Source organism: Dipodomys ordii, unplaced genomic scaffold, assembly GCF_000151885.1.
Source record: "Dipodomys ordii isolate 6190 unplaced genomic scaffold, Dord_2.0 Scaffold44, whole genome shotgun sequence".
NCBI classification, from domain to species: Eukaryota; Metazoa; Chordata; class Mammalia; order Rodentia; family Heteromyidae; genus Dipodomys; species Dipodomys ordii.
In genome coordinates, this window is record NW_012267260.1 from 4,599,913 (window position 1) to 4,611,038 (window position 11,126).

The following is an 11,126-nucleotide window of genomic DNA, read 5'->3' on the forward strand; positions in this document are numbered from 1 at the left end:
TAAACCAAGCTCAGAGAGACAAATGACATGTTTTCTCTCATATGAGGAAGCTAGACCTAAAATACACTGAAACAGGATAAGTGGCCAGGACTCTAGGCGTCCATATACAGTGAGACAAAGGAGATACTCTTTATGAGAGGAACCAAAGACACAATGCCTACGTTCATCTGGTCATAAAAAATATTTATCAAAATGAACTCCAGAAAATGGAAACAGGTTTTTTTTTCCTTGTTGCTATTTTTTCCCCTTATGTCCTGTTTATTTATATGTTTTTGGGAGTGTAGGGGAGATACAGAAATGGAGGGACAAAGGGTGAACAAATGCAGCAGTGGTACTCACTAGACACTACCTTGAAAATGCAATGTACAATTTGTGGGTGGAAATGGGAGGGAAAAACTGGGAGAGGGAAGGGGTGAATTATAAAAAAGAAATGTACTCATTACCCAACTTATGAAACTGTAACCTCTGTATCTTTTATAATAATAAAAAATTTAAAGGAAGCAGACATCTCTCAGCTGAACTTTTAGTATGTCCAAAATGCCTGAACCATTTTTGTGCTCTAATACACTTTCCTTATTAAGAATGGCTGCAGTTGCTTTGGGTTTCGAGGTCTAATTGCTGCATCTCCATCCAGGCACACAGTCCAGATACCCTCTTTCTGCTGGGCAGTGCCTCTCTGTGCCCCTCTGCCACCCCAAGCATTTCTGATGCCAGAGGTTTGGGGAAAATTGGTACAAATTTGGTAGAGAGATGGCATGTAACTTACTGCTTCACTTCCTTATCCAGAAGAGTACAGAGTCTGGATTTTCATCCTTTTGCTACTTAGTGACCCCACCCCCAAACCTCCGGGCATGCGTCTGATGACACTTCTTCTCTGAGTATCTCCAGGGTCAAGGTTAATGCTGTGCTCTGGTAAAGTTGAAGCAGGCAGATAATATAGGGTTTATAGTTTCCCAGGTTGCTCTCCCTAAAGAGGACCCCAAGACCCCTTGAAAATCATCCCAAGACCACCCTATGGCTCTGATAAAATTTACCATTCAATGTTGTCGTCAGAATGAATGCCACATCCTGATGCCCAAGATTCTTTCCAGCAAAGCATACCTCCTTTCAGAGGGAGGGACAAGCTCAGCGCTCCACCTGGCTGTCCTTGGAGGATCTTTTGTGAAAAGCCCAATTAAGGTTTTTGCTTATGCATTATGTATAAAACATGCATTATGGACATGGGTCTGCAGTTCAAAGACCTTCCACTCAGAACTGCCCAGCCTTCACAACGAATTTCTTATGTGAGAGACCCTGCGACTCTCCTCTCAACCCACACCAGCTCCACCTTGTGCAGATGCCATTCCTCAGGGATTTGGAGCTCTTTTGCTCAGGCGCACTCTTACGTCATGGAGTGTATTCCCACTTCACTCTGTGCATTTCACTTCAATAAAGCTGTGCTTCTGTTTGTTCAGTTCTTAGTTCAAGATACCAAGAACCTAGGATCACCCTCATTTGAGACCACCCCCCTGATAACAGTGACAACCACACATCCTAGATACTGATGGATGCTCAGGTCCCAACACTTCAGGCTTTCCTCTCCTCTCCCAGGTCTTTTCTGTAGTCCCTGAATTTGCTAGCCAAGGGTTAGTGGCCTCTCTTTGCAGCCTTGGGCAGTGCCAGACAATGGACTCAAACTCACAGGGCCTTCTGGATCCTGTTCTCTGTGGTTCCTCGGGGACTGCAAATAAAGTCCAAGTGGAAAAGTGTACAGGAGGCTCAGAGAGCCCACAGACTTGGTTCTCACCAAATGTCATTTTTAAAGCCTTTATTCTTTCTAGTTTCTGATACACAGGACAGAAGTGACCAATAGGAGTAAATTTGGATTTCCATCTTCACACCAGGAATTCCCACCAGGGTTCCAGGAGTCAAAATCCAACTCCTACTGAGGGTATATGCCACATTTGCAGGCTACCAGCAAATCAGAGAAGATTCTGGTGTTGCATTACTCTCCCCAGGAAATATAAAATATATCTCTAACTAGGACAGTGACAGTGGCATAAGGCAGAAATACTTCTACAAGTCCAGTCTGATCCAAAACATAGGTTTAATAGGCACTACTTACAGAGTTTAACGTTACCCTTATTGAGGACTCTTCTGCTTTCAGCACACACTACCAAATTGTGGGAAGGATGGCTAATTTGTTTTGGCCAGTTCACACGTACAACAGCTAGAACCAGTGGCTCTGTGAGGGATGGATTTGCTCTGGGAAGTTTAACCTCATCTCACTACGTCTGGGCTCATGGCCTAGGACATGGGATCTGTCACTGCTCTCCACTATCAGGGCCAACAGTCCAGGTCAAAGTTCCTATGTGGGTCACAATCAAGCTTTGCAGAGGTCTGCTTTTCCCCCAGGATGGTAACTTGCTGGCAAATTGTGTGTTCTCCTGATTCTGTAAAGAAGAGAGGCCCAAGTCCTGTTTGTCCTGCTCACCCAAGGCTGGGGAGACGGACTTGATCATGGAGTCATGGTTGGGAGAAGGAAATATCTAGGGGTCAGGGAGAGTTGGTGCCTGTTGTGGAGCCCAAGTACTGGGTTTAGAGTCAAGGGCTCCCAGCCCAGTTTATTCCTAACCAGAAGGGAACCAATTTGGAAAAAAACTATGTGATTATTCTATTGGCAGGAGACAGACCTTTTCCTGCAGGAAAATGCCACATTTGCGCAGGCAATTTGTTTACTTTCTTCCAGTCATTTCATTTGCTGTTAAAAACTGTGGAACAGCTGGGTACCGGTGGCTCACGCCTATGATCCTAGCTACACAGGAGGCTGAGATCTGAGGATCATGTTTGAAGCCAGGCCAGGCAGGAAAGTCTGTGAGATAATTATCTCTAATAAACTACTAAAAAAGCTGGAAGTGGTGCTGTGGCTCAAGTGGCAGAGCACTAGCCTTGAGCACAGAGAGGCTCAGGGACAGGGCCCAGGCCCTGAGTCTAAGCTATGGGACTAAAAAGTAGAACAATGATGTTTCCTTATGAGTTTGCTTGCCTTGTATATTACCTGATGTCTTACCATCAAAAATGTAGTAACCACTCCAACTAATTTGAAACAGACCAACTATTAATTTCAGGAGATCAACCCTTTTACCAACCCACTAACACCAATGTTCCAAAAGATCCAATTTCATTGCTAGGGTCACTTATGTGTTGTCATGGTAGAAATTAATTTTCAAAGAGGGACTTACGACCTTTTGAGAATATTATCAAGAAGAATGATAAAAACGAGATTCCTTTGTACACTACATAAGGATAATAATAATAAAACAAGAATGCTAAGTCTTAGAGGACTTCATACTGGGAATCCCAAAGAGGTCCAGGAAGGTTTTGTACCCCGACCCTGGGTAACCCTTCTGGGTTGGAGGCATGAAGTTCAGAACACTAGAGTAGTCCCTCCCCTCTCTGACTTGTTCTCAAGCAAGAAGGGAAACAGATATGCAACTATGAGCTAGAAGATGAGTGACAGCAGACACTAGTGCTTTTATTCATCAGGTGCAGTATATGTAAACACTTCTAACACACAAAGCCACAGCATAGCAGTTCCTCTGCGATAATTATTTAACGATCTCAGCAGCCATTCTAAAGTATAAAATCATGGTTATTCTTACTTCATAGTTTTGGACAAATAGCTGCACGATTTATATGCAACTTATATAAACACAGTTTCAAGGACCCTTAGATACTAATAATAGACCACCCCGGCTAACTTTAAAGTGCGTATTACAGGTAAAGAACTCCTGCACAAGCAACTGCCTTGTAATACCAGAGATTCTAACTTTATAAATTCATACTAACATGAAAACAAAGGCACTTCAAGAAGGATCTAGTTTCTCATAAGCTTCTTCAATGAATGCTGACATGCTCTGCACTTGGGATGAATTGTGAAGAACATTCAAGTCCTTTAGAAGAGCTTTCTGGTTTGGAATCATTGCCAAAATTTCTTCCTGAAGGTAAAAAAGCATTAATTACCTTTTCAACATTTTATTATGAAAAATGCCAAATACCTGTTCTTTAGAGAATCATAATAATATCAAATATCTATCACTCAAATTCATATTTTCAACTCATTGTAACTCAACTTTCAAACCCATCTTTTCTTCTTCACATTCTTTTTTTAAATTTTATTTTATTTGTGAACATACTGTACAGAGGGGTTACAATTACATGGGCAGGATAATGCATACATTTCTTACCAAGCATTGCAGCCTCCTCCTTTGTTTACCCTTCCCATCCCTTCCCAGCCTCCCCCCTCCCCATCCCAATCCTTCTCCTTCCCCCCTCCCCCCCACCCCATCTTCTTCACATTCTTGGTTGGTCCTTTGATCACTGGTGGAGTGTAAGAGTCTTCCGAGGAAGGATACATTTTATGAATGTAACTGCTATTTTCTTTTATTTGGGTATATCCAGGATTATCTTTCATAAAAATTAATTTATTTCTATCAGTAATGGACCATTGTGATATATCTATGCAATGGAATGTTATAGGGCTACTGACCACAGTTATTATATAGTTTGAACTATATAATCAACATAGAGAAAACAATTTGTTTTAACACAGGATGATTTTTTTACATATGTAATATAAAATCAATGATATAGTCAATATGGTACATAAGTACTTACTTGAAGTGTGGGTGCTTTGAGACTTTCCTGACAAAGTTTTGGAAGAGAAAGTAGCCCTTTGGTACCTAACTGATGTACCTGGATTGAAACAGAAAGCTAGAGATTATTTCAAAAAGCAGACTTTTCTCATTTTATTACTCAAAAGTAGTCTTGGTAAATTTATGTGTTGACAAGTACATCTAAGTTCCAGTAATGTACTTTTTAAAACAATTACCTTTTGTATTATCTCCTCTTCTTTTTTTGTATCACGTGCCAACTTTTGAACTTTGCTTTTAATGCTTTCAATATTCTCTTTCATAACTTCTATTGCTCCCACTGTTTTATTTATTTCTTCCTGAAGGAAAACAACAACAACAACAACAACAACAGTATTTTATATTCCATAAACTCCACCTTAACAAATTATATCAGCTCAGACATGAAGACTCTTCTGTAAGAAAATATTAATTTTGGGGGAAAAATTTCCCAGAAAGCTGCCTTACCAATGTAACAATGTATTACAAAGAGGTTTAATTTATTGGGATAAGGAGAGATGTTCTGTTTCTGTTCCCTCAAAAACTTAGTAAAGTTCCAGGCATAGCTCAGTGGTACTCTATCAGCTTTGCAAGCAAGAGGTCCTGAGGTCAAGCCCCCAGCACCAGCAGAAAAACAAAGAACTCCCCACCAACCTAGCAACATGTGGATTGAGGGAGACAGCTATCAAGTGCTTAGCTTATAAATCCACATTAGCTCTAATGATAATATTTTTTTTGTCATAGGAAGGATGAAACAAAAATGCTTTAAGAGTCTAAAGCATTCAGTCATTGAGCTATGATTTAATTAAAAATATTAAGACAGTTCAGTTCAAAATTTTCTAGGCTTGTTTCCTAGTAATTCTAGCTAACTAACTGGCAGGCAGAAAGGACTGAGGCCAAAGTCAGGCATGAACGTTCTTAAGATCCCATTTTATTTATAGCTGGGCATGGTTCTGTGCCTCCTGCCCCATCCACACAGAAACGCAGTAACTGTGTTTGGGGAAAGGTGCATCTGTTATGACCAGAGACACAAGGAAGCAAAAGTACGAGGATCACAGCCTAGGCCAGCATCCTACCTCAAAAATTAAAAAATAACCAATACAAAATGAGGCTGGAGATGTGGCTCAAGGGGTAGAACACAAGCACAAGGTCTTGAGTAAAAATTCAATTGCTAATACCACACACATACACACACACACATACACAGGAAAAATCTAGTATTTACTACTGGAAGAATATCATGATGATTTAAAACATCTAGTCTCTTCCCTTGTCCTCTAATCATTCAAATTTCATACCTGCAATGACATCAGACTTGCTTCATTAGCTACTTCCTGTGCCTGCTCCATCTTTAGTAGATTTGAAACATCAGTTAAATAGTTCAGCTTTCTGTGAGGCGCTTTCAGGGTTTCACATTCCTGTATCAAACTCATGAGTAGAATAAAAACATGATCTTATTCTTGCACACTGCTAGCACTGCTTGTGTTAGGGCAGTTTACATTTTACTCTTGCCCTCAAGACCTAGGGCTCTAGCATTTTTCGCTGACTGTGGCTCCCACGGACGCAGCCCTTCCCTACAAGAACATCACCACTTCCTTTTTCAGCTTATCAATCAGTTATGTGGAAGGGTGTATTCATTAGTCCAATGTTCTAAATCATGCTTAGATCTCTAGGACTCTCACCAACTCTCCTTAAAGTAAAAGCCTACCTTCAACACATGCTGAGGCAGGAGAGATGTGATCACTTGGGAAATTTAAGTAGTAAGTACTAACAGGTCAGGCTAAGAAACTAACCAGGAAATAAACTGAAAAACCAGAGCAACCAGCCTGATACCGTCGTCTTCTCCTTTGCTGGATGTAAGGTTCTAAGAACAGGGAAACCTGAGGGCTATTAACTTTCTCTGAGACGTTAAAGAATTTCAAAGTTCCCCAGATACACAGTCAGAACATTGGACATCAAGTCTGTTAAAGAGAACTCCTGAAACTTACCCGCTGTGCTTGTGTTCTGGGTCAGGCTACATGACCTCTCTAGGCTTCAGAATGGTAATCAACACCCATTTGCCACTCTGTTGTCTCTACAAATTAGGGGTCCTAGATGACTGACCGTTTCTTTAGCTCAAGGTTGTCATGTTGTTGTTGTTGTTGTTGCCAGCACTGGAGCTTCAACTCAAGACCTCATGTGCTTCCTCAGCTTTTCCATCCATGGCTGGCACGCTACCTACCACTTGAGCCATGCCTCCACTTATGCATTTTTGCTAGTTGACTGGGTAGGAAAAGACTGACTCTTATCTCCAATAAACCACTCAGAAAACCAGAAGTGGCGCTGTGGCTAAAGGGGTGGAGAGCTAGCCTTGAGCTGAAGAGCTGAGGGACAGTGCCCTGGCCCAGAGTTCAAGCCCCATGACTGACCAAAAAAAAAAAAAAAAAGTCTGCTCAGGTTTTTCAAGCAAAATTCTCCGATTTCAGCCTCCTGAATAACTAGAATTAAAGGCTTGGCCAACATTTTTGAGTTGGACCCTTGCATTTCAAGCAGGACCTCCCTTTTTTTATTTGTCTTTACTCTATTTGTACCAAAGTAAATCCCTAATAAAATCTGAACAATAACAAAGGAAAGAAAATGAATTGTGACAGCAACACTTGAGGAAAAACAGAGCAAGCTAACTAACTAACTCCAAAAAGCTGCCACAGGATGAAGAGACTATGTACTTGGTGGGATGTAAATCAATCTTTGTGCTGGTAACGCAAGATGACCTTTGTGGCAGAAGCTCCTACATACTGCAATACCCTCATTTATACAAGAAAGGGCGACTGATCCTATGTTAAGCAAGAGCTAGTTTTATCATATTTGTATTAGCTTCCTTGTTATCTTTTTGGTTCCCTTCTTGTTCTTTAACATTAGGCTGTTATATCTTTAAGCAGTTTATAAGACATATTCTAGCACTCCAATCTGTACCCTGCTGTCAAACTCCATATCCATCCCATGAAAATTATACTTATTAAAACTAATTAGTATTTTTGTTCAAAGTAATAACCACAAGCAAAATACTAAGTTGATAACTAGTTTTCAAATACTGACATAACAAACTGTAAGAAGTAGCAACAAGAGTATCATGATTTTTTTTGGAGGAGGTTATACAGATTTTCTGAAATTTATGCTGTTTCAGTAACACATTTGCCATTAGTCCAGGGAAATTAAACATTTATTTCTGAACTATCTGCTTTCTTAAAACAAAAAAAGTACATTTCACAAATATCAATGTAAGAACAAGACAATAAATTACAGTTTTGTCATTTTAAACTGCATATCTGTATTACCTTTCATGTAAGAAGTTGAGATGATATTGGATCTGTTCAATTTGTTGTTTACTTTTTTTAGCCTGGCCTAAAGTTGCTCTAGAGGGGAAAAAAATTGAGCAAATATTAGTTGGAAACACCCAATTTGTAAATATAATGTAGCTGTTTTTTCCTTCTGAATTCTTTCAAATAAACCTCTCTTACTTGCTAGGCAGAAAAGATTACTTTTCCTTTTAAATTAACCTTTTTAAAAAAAAATTAAAAATATTTTGTGTGTGTGTGTCCCCTTCCTGGAGCTTGAAGTCAGACTAGGTGCTGCCTCTGAGCTTCTAGTACTTGAGCTACAGGTGTGTGCGTGTGTGCGTGCGTGTGTGCATGCGTGTGCATGTGTGCGTGTGTGTTTGTGTGTGTGTGTGTGTCCCCTTCCTGGAGCTTGAAGTCAGCTAGGTACTGCCTCTGAGCTTCTAGTACTTGAGCTACAGTTCCATTTCTGGCTTTATTTGCTGTTGTTTTGGTGTTCCACCAACACCCAAAGCAAATTAAGCATATTTTAAGCAACGTAACCAAGCTTGTTTTTAAAAACTCATACTACACTGTAGCAATTTAAATGACTGGCTCTTCTGCAGTTTAGCTCTATAGTGGCAGAATTCTGTCTTATTTTCTTTGCACTTGTAGCTTGGTAGCTTTCACATAAAGTGTTACTATGCACTCAGATTCTTCCTAAAATAAATATCAAGTGAAAAGTTTTTATAGACAGCAGACCAGACCATACATAGTTCAGTTTTATTTTACTGATGGAATCTCAAGTTTCTAAAATTAAGAGACTTCTTTTGCTGAAGGTCAATGCATCGTTAAGACATTAATTTACTTCCTTCTGAAATAGGAAAATCGTCTATTACTGTAAATATGAAGAAGTTAGTAAAATATCCATAGGAAGTATGTGAGTAGCCAGAGTAAAAAGGAAAGAATACTCACAACATCACTGATTCTATCTTAATCTGTAAATGTTCTTTGGTACTCTTTGGAAGAGGTTGCCAGGATTTTCTCTTTTTGGATGCTATTTTGATCTGTTTTAGCTGAGTACATTTCACTTGTCCTGTTGTAATTGATGAAGAGAGAGATCAGTCCAAAAGTTTGCATTCTTTTACCTTAAATAAGTGATTTTCTTTTACTCTAAAAAGTTAATGGCACTATAAGAACAGAATTTTATATAGTTGTTAAACTGTTTAACTCACAGATCATATAGCTACAACAGGCCAGATGTCAAAGATAAACTTGCTGCTCACTTTTAAGTTAACTGAAATATTATTAAACAATACTGTAATACAAACCACAAACAAATTAACTTAAATGGAGATTAAGCTACAGTTATTAAAAGTTTGCTTTTCAGAATTGACTTGAATTCTGTTAGGAGTTTTAGTGGGGAGACTAGGTAACTATTTACCAAATATTGGGTGGTAACTGGAAGGCAAGAGAGGGCTTAAACCAAAACTAGACATACAATGTCAGTTATGTTGTTTCCACTGTTCTACTTACAAGGGACTAAGAACATACACTTTTGACAAATTTTTGGAGGAAAGAGACATTAAACAAATAACAGGTGTGCAGAGCATTACACAAGAAAAGAAAGTACTGGGTTCCATGGAGTATAAACTGGAACCTGGTATCAGATGAGAAGCAGGGAATCTGCCCATGAAGGGATATTCATAAAAAAAAAAAAGGTTATTCCATACTAATTACTAATATTAAATTACTATTTAACCAATGATAATTATTTAACTAGTAATTAGAACCAAACAGAAAGCATATGTGTAAATAAATTCCCTTTTAGTAATAAATTAGTAATAAGATAGACTGTGGAATACTTTCAATTTTCTCAAGTTCTTAGCAACTTTGCTGACATGAGCCTCTACAGTATTTGCTAAAAGTAAAATTTTAGCTTTCAAAAGTAACTATTTTCTCAAAAATACGTATGTGACTGTTTATTACTCTTTGTCATTCACCAAATTAATAAGCAAGATGCTGAACTATGTTCATGATTATAAGTAGTTTTAGAAAGACACACATTAAAGAATAGGAAACAATTACCTTCAGGCAACAGATGCTTTGGATTAATTTTATTTCTTTTTGCTTTGCTTCTTCTACCCTGGAGAGAAAAACACACATAAATTAGGAGTGATAAAAGTACCATTCTGTAGTACACTAGTCCTATGTATTTAAAACAGTGTACACTTATTACAGGCCAAAAACCATATTAAAGTGACTCTTGAATAATGGTGATATTTTTGCTCAGTGTGGAAGAATGTTTTGAATCAATCACTGCTCACTTTGTGAAATAGTGTTATGTACTCTGATTAATTCTGTCTTTATAGGATGTTGTACCCTTATTCCTACCCTTTTCATTTAAACCCTAGCAATTCCCTGAATCTCTTTCTCCCCCTAAAATTCCGTGGCTAAAGCTTTGGAAATAGAGGTAAACAATTTTAATCTGAGAAATTTACAAATTATGTTACAAAAGTTCCCAAATTGCAGTATCAATTATTATATTTTGTAACAAAACTGACTCTCAGTCTCTACTTATTTCTCTTTAATGAAGATAAATTGTAATCAGGGTGTGCCATGACAGACCTGAGATTTTCATTACCTTTTTCTTTGAGGCTACTTCCTCATCAACTTTCGTTTCTGAATTTCTTTTTAACCGAGCAGAATTTCTTTTTAACTGAGCAGAATTTCTTTTTAACTGAGTAGACTTCTTCTTAGAAGCATTTGTTTCACCAGACATCTTGGATATGAGTAGTACAAATTTTAACAATGTATAAAAAAATCTGTAAAGAGGAAAGGACAAGTATTATAAAAGTTTGCACAACTCCTTTTTAAAAGGCTACCTATTATTGTTCTAAATTTTCTTTAAAAGCTTGGGGAAAGTACTGCATATTTTTAAGACACTGAAACAAAATTTAAAAGGAAGCCCAGGGGGTGACAGCAGGTGACAGCTGCTAGAAGGCTGCGCAGTGGGAAGGAGAGGGGCGAGGCGAGGGGGCGGGGCCAGAGTCCCACACCTGTCCCCACCTCTGCGTGGACACGGGTGTGCGCACGCCCCCCACCCCGCCGCCGTGCGCGTGGACACGGGTGCGCACGTCCCCCCCCGCCGTGCGCGTGGACA

The 11,126-nt window shown here is 39.0% G+C and overlaps 1 protein-coding gene across 1 annotated transcript in view; it reads right to left on the reverse strand.

Annotated features, from left to right (window-relative positions):
• Positions 1 to 3,488: 3,488 nt before the first annotated feature.
• The window catches only part of Cenpq (centromere protein Q), a 10,061-nt gene continuing 2,423 nt past the window's right edge, over positions 3,489 to 11,126 (reverse strand). The window contains exons 2-9 of the mRNA XM_013019220.1: positions 10,608 to 10,788; positions 10,052 to 10,109; positions 8,939 to 9,059; positions 7,985 to 8,062; positions 5,969 to 6,098; positions 4,871 to 4,990; positions 4,657 to 4,734; positions 3,489 to 3,977 (exon numbers count right to left, since the gene is read on the reverse strand). Of these exons, the coding sequence (XP_012874674.1) occupies positions 3,846 to 3,977; positions 4,657 to 4,734; positions 4,871 to 4,990; positions 5,969 to 6,098; positions 7,985 to 8,062; positions 8,939 to 9,059; positions 10,052 to 10,109; positions 10,608 to 10,745 (855 nt within the window). The 5' untranslated portion in view covers positions 10,746 to 10,788 and the 3' untranslated portion in view covers positions 3,489 to 3,845. The remainder of the gene's footprint in view (positions 3,978 to 4,656; positions 4,735 to 4,870; positions 4,991 to 5,968; positions 6,099 to 7,984; positions 8,063 to 8,938; positions 9,060 to 10,051; positions 10,110 to 10,607; positions 10,789 to 11,126) is intronic.